The sequence below is a fragment of the Pangasianodon hypophthalmus genome, chromosome 26 (assembly GCF_027358585.1).
Source record: "Pangasianodon hypophthalmus isolate fPanHyp1 chromosome 26, fPanHyp1.pri, whole genome shotgun sequence".
Lineage (NCBI taxonomy): Eukaryota > Metazoa > Chordata > Actinopteri > Siluriformes > Pangasiidae > Pangasianodon > Pangasianodon hypophthalmus.
In genome coordinates this window covers 3,191,630-3,206,984 of record NC_069735.1, presented here as the reverse complement: position 1 = coordinate 3,206,984, position 15,355 = coordinate 3,191,630, and the positions used below count along the sequence as shown (strand labels likewise).

General features: G+C 40.6%; 1 protein-coding gene across 1 annotated transcript in view; it reads left to right on the top strand.

The window, feature by feature from the left end:
* The first annotated feature begins 6,277 nt into the window (after positions 1-6,277).
* gpc5a (glypican 5a) overlaps positions 6,278-15,355 on the top strand; it is an 88,810-nt gene continuing 79,732 nt past the window's right edge. Inside the window, exons 1-3 of the mRNA XM_026928711.3 lie at positions 6,278-8,069; positions 9,615-9,861; positions 12,884-13,045. Of these exons, the coding sequence (XP_026784512.3) occupies positions 9,711-9,861; positions 12,884-13,045 (313 nt within the window). The 5' untranslated portion in view covers positions 6,278-8,069; positions 9,615-9,710. The remainder of the gene's footprint in view (positions 8,070-9,614; positions 9,862-12,883; positions 13,046-15,355) is intronic.

Here is a 15,355-nt window from a genome sequence, read left to right as displayed (position 1 = left end):
AGTGAGTGTGTGATTATAATGAGCGTGTGTTTATAGTGAGTGTGTGATTATAATGAGCGTGTGTTTATAGTGAGTGTGTGATTATAATGAGTGTGTGTTTATAATGAGCGTGTGTTTATAGTGAGTGTGTGATTATATTGAGTGTGTGATTATAGTGATTGTGTGTTTATAGTGATTGTGTGATTATAATGAGTGTGTGTTTATAATGAGTGTGTGTTTATAATGAGTGTGTGATTATAATGAGTGTGTATTTATAAACAGTGTGCCAACATACACCTCATTTTAATGCAATGGCTGCACAAACTGTGCTGCATTATTTGTAGGTCACATGACCATAACGTATATGTGGACTGTCACATCTCCTTTTAAACTTTTTTTTTTTTAATTGTTTTGTTTTTTATTGTTCGGCATTTTACCTTCAGACCTGGTGTCTTTTTGGATTTGGAGGCAGACCATGGAAAAGAGCGAGCTTTTCCTGGAGCGTCTTCATCCTGAAAGAAAAGTGTGAAAACTCTGCAGGATATGACGACATAACGCCCATTATGACATCATCACCTGACAGCTGGAACTGAAATTGTCCAACATGCGGGAAGGTTTTACACTTTAATCTAAAACATAACTGTAGAACACCTTAATAACATTTTGTTTTCCTAACACGACTTTATCAATGGCATGATATTTATGTAAATATCAGAAGTAGCATGTTTGTGACATGAGTTTGGGATAAACATGTGTTTAAGTGTTTATGTCTTTATGTTAATAGTTATATATTTATGTACAGGTCAGAAGTAAGCTAAGTGCTAAGTGATGCTAATAATGCTTAGGTTTTGTTTATGATAATGAGGGAGCTGCAGATTGGATAAATTCCCCGGAAGTTGTGTGTTTACAGTAATCACACTGGTATAAAATCATATGCACGCGCAGCACACACATTAAAAAAAAGGGGGCTTTTGGGATGTTATTTACGTTCCGACCGGAAGTAGTGTTTATGCTAATGAGCTGGGGGGGCTGGGCGTATAGCGCGGGATCCGCCCTTCATTCAGCACATGGTTTACGCAGCGTTTCCTTCGCGCCACTTTCTCAGTTTTACTACGACCTACTAACTGGTTTGGGTGAATATTTCCGGTGCGGTGCGGCTCGGTGGCGCGTGCTGCTCGCTCCAGGCGGCGGCGTGGAAAAGTTTGCGGTGCAGTTTGGTGCGTTTTGGGGCCGAACGGCGGCACTGATCGGGGGTAAGTGTGTGTGAGTGGTGTATTGAACATGGTGGATTTCACAGTGTGAGGAGCTGGTGGCTTTACTCTGCCTTATTCACGGGGAACCTGTTGTCGCGTGCGTGTTTCTTATTCCCAGCGTTCGGCACGAGGACCCGTGTCAGGTTGTTTTTTTTTAATATAAATCGGGATTTGGATTGATTTTGAGCGTGGCGGGAGATTTCAGGAGCACGGGGCGGTGTATGAAACGCAACTATGGCTGATGAAAACAGTGTAGTAAAGAGTGGCGCATGGTCGCCCTCTGCTCCTCCATGAGAACATGAAGGGGGGAGATTTGAAAAAGCTGCACCGTCCCTCCTGCACTTAAACTCGCTCCGAGCTCCAGTCCGTCCCGCGCAAACCGAACTTCGGCGATCGGAGGACGTTATGAGGCTGATTTCATGTTTTTAACAGCTCTTTGTGCGCGTTTATTGTTAGCAGAACAAAGCGCGCGCGGTGAACAGCAGGAACAGCAAGCAGCGCGTGGGGAGCAGCTTCCGTAGGCCGCGCGCTCCACCACCACCGCAGCAGCAGCAGCTTAGCAACCAGTGCTAGGCAACGCCAAAGTGGCGCGCTGGATTAAAAAATACCAATAAAATAAACAATATACTGTGAAGGTTTAATGTATATTTTAAACCTGAAAAAGTCGTATGTTTGTGTGGTGTATTTCTGTGGAATAAAGATTGTGTGCTGTGAGAGTCGGGACGCTGCTCGTTTTGTCGTTACAGTGTGTTCATGGAGCTAACTAGCTAGCATTAGCCAACTTAGTTTCGATACAATTAACCAAATTTACTCGTTAATCATTATTAATTTCAATACACTTTATTTATGATATTTAATTTTCCCGTCATTTCCCCCCCGCAGCTGTGGTGCTTTAGCATGCTTGCTTCGTACCACGCTAGCTGTTAGCGTTAGCCAGCTAGCATTAGCGCAGCGCTATGGCAACAACACAGAACTAAGTTTTAATTTCCGGTTCCGTCCTGTCGCTGCGAACGTTTTTATTTGTTTATTTTTTAATAAATTTTTTTATGTACTTGGTGTGGAAATATGTCGTTGTGACTGAGCGGTTTTAAACGTGGACTAACATTCACGCTAATGGTTCGGCTAGCGAGCTCACCGGCGCCATGTTACCGTTTCTCATGAGGGGGATGGGTGACCGCGCATGCGTGAGATTCGTGCGCCGACTGCGCATGCGTGGTATTCCAACGCACAGCGCGGTCCGCTTACTCGTGCTCTCTGAGTTCTGATCAAACGCGACGCCTTTAACTGGAAATTAGGATTTTTTTTTAAAATTATTATTATTTTGGACTTAACATGATTATTAGTAATGATAAAAGATGGCGGAGATAAGAGCCTGGCTTATTAACACGTGATATTAAGCACCATGTTGGTATTTCCTGTGAATCTGAAGCACATGTAAATAATCCCTAATATTTTTTTTCTGTTTTCTTTTACTCTTTAGGTCTGATCCAAGATTCCTAAAAGTTATTGGACACTGAAGTACCACCATCCCAGTGGCGGTGTGTGTGTATGTGCCTGCGTATTGCCAAAGTGCTTACAGTGCAGGTAGTAATAAGAAATATCTACTGCAGTGGAGGCACTTCTAGCAATGCGCCGGCGGTGGAGGCTCCCTACGCCCTCGTCCCAGCAAGGGAACAAGTGAGCACGCTCGTGCTAAGGTGCATCTAGTGCAGATAGTGAAGTAGACTAGCACCTACTGCCCTAAGTGCTCCTTCTGGCATGAGGGGCCGTGATTAGCATCTCGCCCCATCCAACCACCACCAACAACCAACCCCCTTCCTCCTCCTCTTCCTCCTCCTCCTCATCCCTGGCTCTGGTGCAGATCTCGGCTAGTTTTGCATAGTTGCACCACAAGAAAACACGAGTTGTGCAAATCTATGCAAAACTGACGGCGGCCTGCCTCTTCTCCCCGTCCCGCTGCCCGAGGCGTCCCGAGCTCGAGTGGTGCTAAAGTGCTTATAGTGCAGGTAGTGTGTGAGCGATCTACTGCAGTGTGAGCACTTAAAGTACTTCCAGCTTCAAAGCGACACTTCCTGCTGTAAGCGCAGCGCCACGTCACTTCCTGTTTGCCGAGAGGACGGCGTCAAACATCAGTCCACCATGTACACTATGCACCCCCCCCCCTTTTTTTTTTTTTTTTTTTTTTACACATTTGTCATCCCTTCATCCCTTTCCTTCTTTGTTCACCTTTATATTGTTTCCTCCACTTCCTGTTTCCTGTTCTCCTTCCTCCCTGTACCCTCACTCGTCTTTCATTCTTTTAGTCCCTTTTTTCCCCTTTTTCTCATTTGCCCCCTTTTTCCACTCTCTGCTTTCTCTCTCTCCTCTAATTTTAAAATCTTTTTTCCTCCTATTTTTCTTCATCTCCCTTCTTTTCTTTTTCTCTTCCTCGTTTTTCCCCTCTGTTCAGCTTTCCTCTTCGTTTTGCTTCCGTTCCCCTTCCTCACTTTAGCATTTGTGTCTCTTTTTATTCGTTTCACTTTTTTCTTTTCTCCACCGTTCTCATCTTTCCAGTTATCTGTTCTTTCTTTTCCTCCTTCTCCCTCCCCTTCTTTCTCTCTAATCTCACCATCTCGTTTCTTTTCTTTATCCTATCATTCCCCTCCCTTTGTGTTTCTCTGCATCTCGCTTCTTTCCTGTTTCATCTTTGTTCTTTTTGCCCTCGTTCTTTACTTTGACTTCTTGTCTCTCCTTCTTTTTGTCCTGTCTTTTTGTCCTCTCTCTTTTTTACCCTTTCTTGCTTTTCCCAATACTTTCATCATAATTCATAATTTTGCCATCTTGTTTTTCTGCCTTTTTTAGCCTATCCTTACTTTCTTTATTTCCCTTTTCTATTTCCTCCTTCTCTTCCCTTTCTTCATCTAACCTCATTTCACTTTTTTCTTGTATCTTTCTCTCTTCTAGCTTTTGTTCTCTATTTGCTGTTCTTTCCTTTCCTTTTTTGCGTGCTACATTCAACCTTTTTCCATCTTGTCTTCTCTCCTCACCTCCTCTATCTCTTTTTTTTTTTTTTTTTTTTTTTTAACTTTATCCTCTGTTTCTTTGCTTTCATTTTATTTCCCTTACCTGAGTTCTCTGCCTCTTTTCCTTCTTCAGATCTAATCTTTCCTCCGCTTTCTTTTTTCTCATTTTCATTCTTTTTTTCCCCCCTTTTTCTCCATCTCTTGCACTTTGTTCTTCTACCTTTTGTCGCCTCTTGTACCCTTTCTCTTTTTTGCCACTTCCTTGTTGTCTTTTTCCCCTCCTTTTCTATCGTTCATATTTTTCTTCTCCTCTAATCTCTTATCATTCTTTCTTGTCTTTTTCTTCCATCCATCCATCTGTGGTCCACTGTGGCCGTGCCCTCAGGCCCGCCCGCAGTGCATTATGGGTATTGTGTTGAGTCATGAGTGTGTGATGTGATGATGTTGCCGGTCCCGTGCTCTGTCCTCTCGTCCTAACTGCGCTGTCCCTCGCTCAGTTTTGCTGGTTTGCATCCTGCTTGACTTTACGTTCGCTGTGCAAATCCATGCAAAACTGAGCGCAGCAGCGGCTGCTCGAGACGCGGCGTCCGGTCTCGTCCTCGTCGTCCCCTTGCTGTGCAGGTCGGGATCGGTGACAATGCTGTGTGTGTGCGCGTACAGACGTATTGCACTTGTCCCGGCCTGTACAGGAGTGTGGAGATCACATCACGCTGGATGGAGCCGCGTAACAGTGAACCGGTTTAAGTGTGAATACGATCAGTAAATAAACCGTCTTGGTGTGGAACAGTGTTTAAATGGAATAGAATGGAAAGGAAATAAAACTGATTTCCAATAATGATGCTTGGGTTTACTTTTTCTGTCTTTTTCTTTTTTTTTTCTCCCCATGACAGGCTGTGTCTCAAATCAAGTTTCGAGCTCAATTCATGTGTGTGTGGCTTTTATTGTTAATTATTTTTTTTTTTTAAATAAATGTATTACATCACAGTTAATCTTTTTTTTTTTTTTTTTTTTTTTTGGTATTGTATCAACAAGGTCCTAATGTCCGCCATGTTTTCCAGAATTCTTGTATATGCTGCTTTTCTAAAGACTGTCCAAATGTCTGGCGGGCTGTGTTCCAAATCAAGCTTTTCCTTTTACCCTAAATTGTTTTTCAAGCCACTGAGTAGTGTACATTACGTTGATGCCACTGGCCCAGCATTTGATCACAGTGTGCAGTATTTTAATTATATTATTGAATTAAAATAACATTTTTATATAAGGCACAAAAATGGCTGTGTTCCAAATTGAGTTTCAGCCCAATCAGGTGCTGACCTATTGAACAGTGCGAGGCATGCTTGGATGACTAACTGGCTGTGTTCCAAATAAACACCTGTAAACAAACCGTCTTTAAACACGTTTAACGCGCGTGTCGGGTTTGTGCTGGTACACTTCATACGTCACGAACAACCGACTGATATCCGTGTACACTCTGCACTTCAGAGCCTCGGTTTATCTACACAGAAGTAGAATATCTTCCCTTTCAGCTGAAGTTGCTCATCATCCAAAGAACTCTGTCTGTCTATCTGCCCTTTTTTTATCCAGTAAGAATGGAGGGATTGCCTCTTCTTTCAAAACAAGCAGTTTATAAATGGCTGTGTTCCAAATCAGGTTTTGCCCCTCAATAAGTGCCTTCATTTACACTACAAGGTTTTTCTGAATTTTTCAAATTGAGTAGCCTACTATCCCTTTCCTTCATTCATTCCTTCTTTCTTTCCTGTAACTTCTTCCCATCCTCTTTTCTTTATTTCCTCTGCCTCATTTCTCTCTCCTTTCTTTCATTCCTCTCTCTTTTTTTTTTTTTTTTGGTTGCACTCTTTTCCTTCTTTCATTCTGTCTCTCTTTCCTTCCTTCTTTCATTTCTATCCCCCTTCTTTCTTACTGTTCTTTTCCTTCCACTCTGTCATTCTTTTGTTAATTCTTTTTTTTCCCTCCAGAATGTGATGAATAGCTTTGTTTTAATTCATTTCTACTATAATAGACTTTTTTTTTTTTTTAGATCAACTAAGAAGTCAATCACACCTTTTACTATATTTTTCTCTCTCTTCATTTTCTTTATTCTTTCTTTCTCCACCCTTCCTCCCTTCTCCCTATTTTTCTTCTTTCTTTTTCTGGCCATCCTTTCTCTTTCCTTGTACTTCCATAGTTCCTTCCTTCCTTTTTTTAATTTGTCCCTTTCTTTCCTTCCTTCCTTGTGTTTTCATCTTTTACTTCCTTCCTGTCACTGGTCCTTCTTTTCTTTCTACCTTTCTCATACTTCTGTACTTCCTTTTTTTTCTTTGTCCTTTTCTTTCTTTCGTTCCTTCCTTCCTTCTTTACTCAGACTTCTGTACATCTTTCCTTACTTCCTCCCTTCCTTCCTCTTTCTGTCCTTCCCCCACCTCCTTTCCTGTCCTTTCTCTTTCCATCTTTTCCTGTCTTTCCTCCTTCCTCTTTTTGCCCTTTAATTCCTTTTTTCCCTTCTCTCCCTTTCTCTCCTTTCTTACTCTCTGCTTTCTTTGTTCCTTTCTTTCTCATTTCATCCTTCCTTCCTTACCTTTCTGCCCCTCTTTATTCCTCTTTCCTTTCTTCCACCTTTCTCTTCCTGGCCTTTTCTTTCCTTCCTTACTTCTGTTTTTTTTCCCCACCTTTTCCTCCTTTCCTATCTCTGGTCCTTCCTTTCCTTCCTTACTCATACCTATTTCTGTACATCTTTCCTTGCTTCCTTTCACTTTGTCCTTTCATTCCTCTTTCAGTCCTCCCCCCACTTTCCTTCCTTCCTCTTATTGCCCTTTAATTCATTTTTTCCCTTCTCTCCCTTTCTCTCCTTTCTTACTCTGTCTGTTTTCTCTGTTCCTTTCTTTCTCTTTCCATCCTTTCTTCCTTTAACTTTCCTCTTTCCTTTCTTCCAACTTTCTCTTCCTGGCCTTTTCCTTCCTTCCTATCTCTGGTCCTTCCTTTCTTCCTACCTTCCTCTACTTACTTCTGTACTTCTTTCCTTTTTTCTTTCTGTCCTTTTATTCCTTTGCCCTTCCTTCCTCTTTCTGTTCTCCCCCCACCTCCTTTCCTGTCTTCCCTCCTTCCTCTTCTTTTTCCTTTAATTCCTTTTTTCCCTTCAGTCCATTTCTCATTTCTTACTCTCTTTGTTTTCTTTGTCGCTTTCTTTCTCTTTCCATCCTTCCTTCTTTACCTTTCTGCCCCTCCTTATTCCTCTTTCCTTTCTTCCACCTTTTCTCTTCCTGGCCTTTTCTTCCTCTCCCGGGTTCGCTTGCGTTTCTGTTTTCTGTCCACTAGGTGCCGCTGTGGCCTTCAGGAAGTTAAACATTGGGAAGGAAGGATTTGACATTTTGCTTGAATTACTCTTGATTTAAGAAGCAGCTGATTAAAGCTCATTACAGCACTGCAGATTAGAGTGCGGCTCTGAGGGAACTTTCCAGGATCAGTGACGGATGAAAATGTAGCTTCAGGAAAGAGCAGTGTGTTCAGAAAAGCTCTGGAGTGTGTGTGCTGGAGTGTTCAGATGGCCCTGAGCCATACTGTCTTGTGTTTGTTTAGATTTCACTGTGGACTAGTATGTGTGTGTGTGTGTGTGTGTGTGTGTGTGTGTGTGTGTGTGTGTGTGTGTGTGTGTATGTATATGAGTGTGTGAAATGATGTCAGTGTGAGAAGGAGGAGCTGGAGGAGGCGGAGACAATTCCAGGACACCGCCCATGTTGCTTTGACAGCTCCAGTAAAGCTGTGTGTTTGTGTGTGTGTGTGTGTACGCGTGTGTGTACTGGTTGTTACTGCGCCGTGTGAGACTTAATGCATATCATCTGAGGTACAGTCCTGATTTTCTGACCTTTTAGTAAAACTCTTCTGAGATTTCCTGAACATTTGTGCATCTTTCCTGAGACTTCAGTGTGGTTTGCTGACATTTAAAGTAACTTCAGGTTTTTTTTTTTTTTTTATGTCTTAAAGTAGCTCTAGTGAGGATTAAAGCAGCTATACGTATTTCCGAGATCTTAAAGCCACTCTTAGGGTTTATCCCACTGTTTTGAGGTTTAACAGATTTTTTTTCAGAGGTTTTAATCATTATTCATGAATATTTAACCAAACGTTTCTGAGATTTATTCAATATCGGCGCATCTGAGAGATGTAGAACTTTTCAGGTTTACCGTTTTTAATCGTGAGCGTTAATACGACACTTTCCGATGTTTTTTTATTATTATTTTAAAAATTAAGGGAATGATTTTGGAGTTAAAAAAAAAAAAATTTTAAAAAACTTTCCATATTCTTTTTTTTTTTCTGAATATTTTATTCACTTTTTTTTTTTTTTTTAAAGTACATTTTGTGATTTTGTAGATCTCTTCTGAGGTGAGTTATTTTTTGAGGTTTAATGAATCTTTATGAAGCTTTAATGCAGCTTCTTTTGTTTGAGTTTGGAAGTGGTTCGTTTGCAGTTTTGCAGAAATTTCCTGAGCTAAAATTATGATTTAATGAGCTCTAACGCAGCCGTTACATCAGATTTACGAGGTTAACTGAATCATTTTTGAAGTGCCCTTAAACATTAAAAAAGATTTAATGACAATAATAATAATAATAATTATTATTATTATTATTATTATTTAATGTTAAAATTTTGAAGGTTTTCATGCATGTTTATTTGAAAAGTAGGAAATTCCTTGATTTGAGGGTTACTGAGTCATTTTTGAGGTCTAACGAATCATTTTTAGGTCAAATGAGTCATTTAAAGGTTTAACGTACTGTCTATATATAATTTGTTTATTTGTATGATTGTTGAGTGAATAATTTCCTGAGGTTTAATATGATTCATTTAGGATAATAATATTCTGTCAAAAACCTTTTTAATGAGTCATCTTCAGGCGCCCTGAATCAGTTATGATGCTTTAGAGAATCATTGTTGGTTTCATTCTGTTAAGATTTAATGAATCACTGAGAATCATTTTGAATATTTATTAAATCATAAGGTTTCATGACTCATTTTTAAAGATTTAGTGAATCATATGTATAATGATTTGTTTAAGTTTTGATAAGTTATGAGGAATCTGCATTAAACTTTACTCAACTTTTTTTTATTTTTATTTTTTTAACATTTTTGTCTATAGCAAGGTTTATTTAAGCATTCGTTAGGATCTTATGAGACTTTGTAAAGCTTTTGTAAAGTTTAAAATTGATTTTTAAAGTGGTCTTCTGGGGTTTCTGAAGTTTATTGTGAGTCTTCAAAGATTTATTTCTACCTCTTACTCACATCAGGGCATGCTAGGTTTAGAAATGGACTAAAGCTGAATAAAGTGTGACGTAGTGAACGTTTCACTGAAGTTATTCTGAGCTTTAATGTGGCTTTTCCTCTGATCTCGTGCAGTATTTGCAGCATCACCTGTGAGTGGATCAAGGTTCCCTCCACACCTGGAGTTTCTCTGAACAGAGTCATTACTGCAGCTAGATTGTTGTAGTTAAAATGGACAGCTGGTGGTGGTTGGTGTGTTTGTGCTTTGCTGCTCTCACTGACAGAACGCAACAAAACACGATGAGCTGCGATAGCGTGCGCAATCTTCTGCAGCTGCAGCAGATCGACACAACAACTGGTGTACTGGACACACCTGAGAAAGGTAAGGGACAACATTACCACACACACACCCCTTGGACAGGTAAGGGACAGCATTACCACACACACCCATATACCTTGGACAGGTAAGGGACAGCATTACCACACACACACCCATATACCTTGGACAGGTAAGGGACAGCATTAGCCCACACACACCCCTTGGACAGGTAAGGGACAGCATTACCACAGGTATGAGGCAGATTAAACTATGGAACTTTCACATTGAGACACAATGATGGAATGGTGGACAGGATTTCATCTACCAGCTTAAGATGTCAAAATGGTCTTTACAGCAGCTGACCAATCAGCAGGTCTGATATAAACTCTCTCCTTGGAACTCTTGGAACTGTTTGTTTGTGTTTTTGTTTTTTTTTTTTTTGCACTGCTGTTCCACTTTGAAGTATGTCCTTGTTGCAAGTTTCATAGAACCTGCACTTGTGAGGGCCCAAAGATTTGATCAGTAAATTCTTTTAACTATGTGAAGTTTGAGTTTGTCATTTTCCAGTCAAAGCTGTTTTATCCTTCCATCTCCTCAGGATGAGATAAGCTTCATATCTGTTTGTTGCTGTTTAGTTTCCGTCTGACAACAAACACAACACGTACACACTTGTGCCTCGAGCAACTGTATTTCAGAACAAGGGCTTGACTGGTGTGGTAAACTCAGCTGGGTAACAGCTAGCTATCTTACTAACCAGTAAACACTAGACAACAATGTCATAACATCGTCCTTTATTATTGGCGTGTACTACTTAACTGATTGGAGAGTTGGTCCGTTTGATTGGGAGAACAGTTTCTGCACCAACTGGGATATAAAATTGACAGACTGTGGTAGAATATTGAGTGTTGATATAAGGGGTGGGGTTACCAGTCAGCTGTATTCACAGGATGTATTTGATATCAAAAGCCAAAACTGCTCACCAGATGCCATAATGCTTTCAAGCATGCTGAGAAGACAGGGTGCCCAAGGGGGACACTTGGGAGTGAAATTTGTCCAGGAGAATAATTGGGCAGGGCCTGTAGTTTACTTGCAATGTACTTAAGTACAGTTCTGATTGTTGTAGGTTAGCATGATAGACAGGTTAAGATGATGGGTGGGGTTAGAACTCTGCTTTAATTACATCTCTGTTCACATCAAATATGACTCTGACTGTAGAGTGAACATGAATTTTAGATGTTCTCAAGATGCAGTTGAATATCTGATGGATCCAAGAAGGAGATTTCACAACAATTGTGCTTTCTGTATCCCTGAACATAATGTTTGCATTTTTCCCACTGAGTATTGGGGCATGTTGAGTCTTGTAAGCACAGTGTAAAAAAAAAGTGACGCTTTGCCTCTTTGTGAAAATAAGTCTATCTGAAACATTTGGGTGGAGGTTCAGCAGGAGAGAAAACCATGCCTGAGGCTCATCATCTCAGATTATTTGGATGAGTAGAAGATAATGAGGAGATGACAATTGAGCAAACGATTTAATTTGAAAACCACCGTGTGTTGATCTACAAAAACATGACATCTGTGTTTCTGATTCAGCGATGGAAAATCTCTCTGAAAGATAAACGTTTGATGGATGCAGAGTTTTTTTTACACTCGCTTGCGCCAGTTCGTGTTCAAACTCGCAGCTCCGCAGCTGACCTGCATACAGAGGAGTGTGTGCTGGTATCGAGTGTGTGAGTGTGTTGTATGTGAAGAGTTGTTGCTAGCCTTGATGATATCATTCAAAGAGATAAGCAGGAACAAGATGTTCTCCTGACTGTATGCTTTCACACTGTACATTTAGAGAAAAGAGCTCTTCATGGGTTCTTTGGATGGTTAATGGTTTTGTCCTTCTTAAGGTGTTGTACTTGGTACCTTTTCTGAAAGGAAAGCCTATTGTAGAGGTCTACATAGAACCTTTAAGGGTTTCTCAGTTTGCCTGTCTTGGGCCACCATTAAAGGTGCTAGATGAAACTATGCTGGTGTCACTGCTGGTGTCACAGCGTAGATTGGGCTAAGCCAAGTCTTCCTAGTCCATACTTGTGCAATCGCATTAAGGTTGGACTTTAGCACAACCGTTAAGACTTTACCACATTCACCAAAAGAGAAAAATGGTTCTTCACAGGTTCTTCGGATGGGAAAAGCAAACCTGCTGTTATAGGGTTCTCCTTGGTTTACATAGATTTAAGAGGCAATGTCACAATTTTACTCAATTTCATGTTTTGCATTCATTTTTTTTTTTTTTTTAATTTTCCCACATTGATGTTTCTTAGAGTTATTTACCATGATTTACATGGCTGTGATTCAAGGAAAATATACCATCCTTCAATTAATGGAACAGTACACCCTAACTAGTGCCATACTTAGATTTTACAGATTAGGACTTGGACTCTACAGCTTGGAACACTGGACTTCTGACTTGGACATTATAGTTTGGGACTCTGTACTTGATTTGCACTCTATGGCGTGGAATTCAACTTGGTCTCAAGGTCTAGAGAGTCTGGACCTGACTTGGGTTCTATAGCTGGATATTATCTTGGGACACGAGTCCACTCGGATTCTATGATTTGGGACTTCAGGCAGATTTTAGGTCTACAGACTCTGGACACAACTTGAACTTGAGCTCTTGACTTGACACTCACGCTACAGCTTGGGACTCTGTACTTGACTCTGACTCAGTGACTTTGGACTACAGACCTGACTCAGACCCTAGGAGTACACACTCTGGACTTGATTAGGACTCCAGATCTAGCAACTATGGACTCCATTCAGACTCTGTATCTAGGATGTGATCGTAAGCCGATATGCACACACTCCTAGAATCTGGGTAGTCCTGGGTCCAGGTACTAATGAGCTGTGCTGCATTGTTTGGTGATAAAAGGGTACACAACACTTACATACGCACACCAGCCTGATAGATCCTCGTGCACACTCAACACCAGTAGACAGAACTATATTGGGTAAATGTCATTAAATAAGTGGTTTGTGGTCTGATGTAGTGTATGTGTATAATACATGCACAAAAATAAATTTCCTTTTTCGGTTCTGACAGAATCGGATCTTCAAGTGTGTCTTAGCCGCAGTGTGACCTGCTGCACGAGGAAGGTGGAGGAGCAGTACCAAACAGCAGTGCATCAGGACATCCAGAACCTTTTGCAGACCTTCAGCTACAACCTGAAGCTCCTCATCACACAAAATATTGCTGCCTTACAAGGTGAGTGAGATCAGACCAGGTCAGAACCCTTTCTCTCAAGCTTGCCTCAGACTGAGTCTAAGCTTGCCTCTTGGTTTAGGTCAACTTTAATGAGATTATAAGAGATTGGATCAATCTGGCTGGTTTAATCTGGTTGGATGGGGTTCTCATTAGATTCTGTCAGATTGGGTCAGGTTAAATTGGGTCAGGATTGGTCAGATTGGTTTCAGTAACAGTTTGGCACAACATGAAATGTTCAAAATATCCTTCATATTTTGCTGTCTATTTCCTTTAGCTTTGCCCTGGTGCTATAGGCTAATGTAGCTAACACCTAATACAGTCTAATAGGTTATGTTATAAACTCATAACGTCATTGTTTCGAACAAAGTGGATCCTTTTCAGTGTGGTACAACCAATTTTAGTTGGTTAGCACTTGATGTTAATTGTAATTACAGTGTAGTAATTAGTTTTTTCTGAATAATTTAGCAACACATCTGAGGTCTCATTTCCACTGTGTCTTCAAATCATCGGCATAAATGTTCACCCTCAGTTATTAGCTAGCTTAAGTTCCATGTCCATATTTCAACATTGTCTAACAACAGTATAGCAAGCATTGTAGTATGAATGCAGTATTAGCCTTGCAGCTCCATTAACTGTCTTCAGACACCAAAATGGCTGATCGAGGACTTCAGTGGGATGTGATACGTTCTGAATATTTTGTTTTTTGGTCATACTGTTCCACCTGAAGGTTTGCGTTTGTTCCTATCTGCTCGTGTGTCAGTGTGATGTTAGTACTCAGTGATGTGTGTGTATTACAGGGCCCAGTGGAGGTAATTTAAGGCAGTTAAGTTGCATTCTGGGAGGCTAATGGCTCATGATGAGATGTTCCTGTGACTGTAAACACGCACACGCACACTTGCGCATTCCTTTTAACCTCAAATCAAATGTCCTGTTGAAAAATACTAACCTGTAATTTACCACCCAAAGGCCATTCTGTCTCCCTCTATCTGTCTCTCCCTTTCTCTCTGTTTCATTCTGCATCTCTGTCTCCCTCTTAACATCAGTGTATTTCTCTCTCTCTCTCCTTCAGTCACTTTATCTATCTCATCTCTGTATCTGTCTCTGCAGGTTTCTCTATATATGTCTCGTTTTCAATCTCACTCTCTATCTCTCTTGCTTTCTATATTTTAACTGTATCTGTCTCTTTCTGTATGTCTTACTGCCTATACCCCTATATCTGTTTCTCTATATCTTTGTCTCTCTTATCTGTCTCACGGTCTGTTTTTTTCTGCTGCACTCTTTCACTATCTGTCTCAACATGTTTTTTTTGTTCACCACTGTCTCTATTGACTTGTCAGCTGGCAGTCAGTTATGGTTTAACGTTTAGCCTTTAGCTCATGAGGACAGCTGAAGGATGGTTGATCACCTGTTAGACAAACATTCTCATGAGCTCGTCTGGCACCTTCACACACCTGTGTGAGTAAACACACGTCCAAACTGTGACTCACACCCCGGCACTTTCTCTCATTTTATGGCTGTGCTCCATTCTTTATTAAGGGCTTTAGTGCATATCTATACTGTTTTGCTCAATAGAATATCAACAAGTAAAGAAAGGTGCTAATAAGTTGGTGGCTAGCAATTTAGCTGGTTAATTTTAACCATGAAATGGCTTATGGCAGATTACATGCTACATTCAAACTCCGTCACGAACAGCGTTTGTGTTTACAAGAACAGAAGATTCAATATGAACTTTTTTGACAGTTGTCACAATATTGTGTCACATGGAAATTAGGTTAGCAGCCTATGCTAACAGTAGTTACAGAGTACTTTTACAGTATTTTCTGAATAATTTTCTGACACATCTGAGGTAAATGTTGATGTTCCAGACAATGTTGTCTCGTTTTCCATTACTGTGTCTTTAGCTTGCTGTGTAAAATAACAGCTACATGCTAGCTAGTCATATCAACCCTGATTTAGCTCAGAAAGCTAGCGAACTTAGCTAGTGTCCATATTACCACGTTACCTAGCAACACTTTAACCACTTTAATGTCACATGTCCTGTGTTTTACTTGTCTTTCACAAGTTATACTCAAAAACACCAACAAAAGTGAATACAAACACGACTGCTAGCTGTGAGACGAGCTTTTTACTTTCGGTCACAGTGACAATTTGGTTGTCCATGTTTGCACAAACTTTCATGGTGTTCTGATTTGGTAACTAGAAGGACACTTGATTTGGAACACAGCCAGTCAGACAAAAAAAGGCTTTGAGGGAAAAGCAGCCAATACACAGCAGGTGAGACAAAATAATCGTTTTGGTTTCCATGGCAGG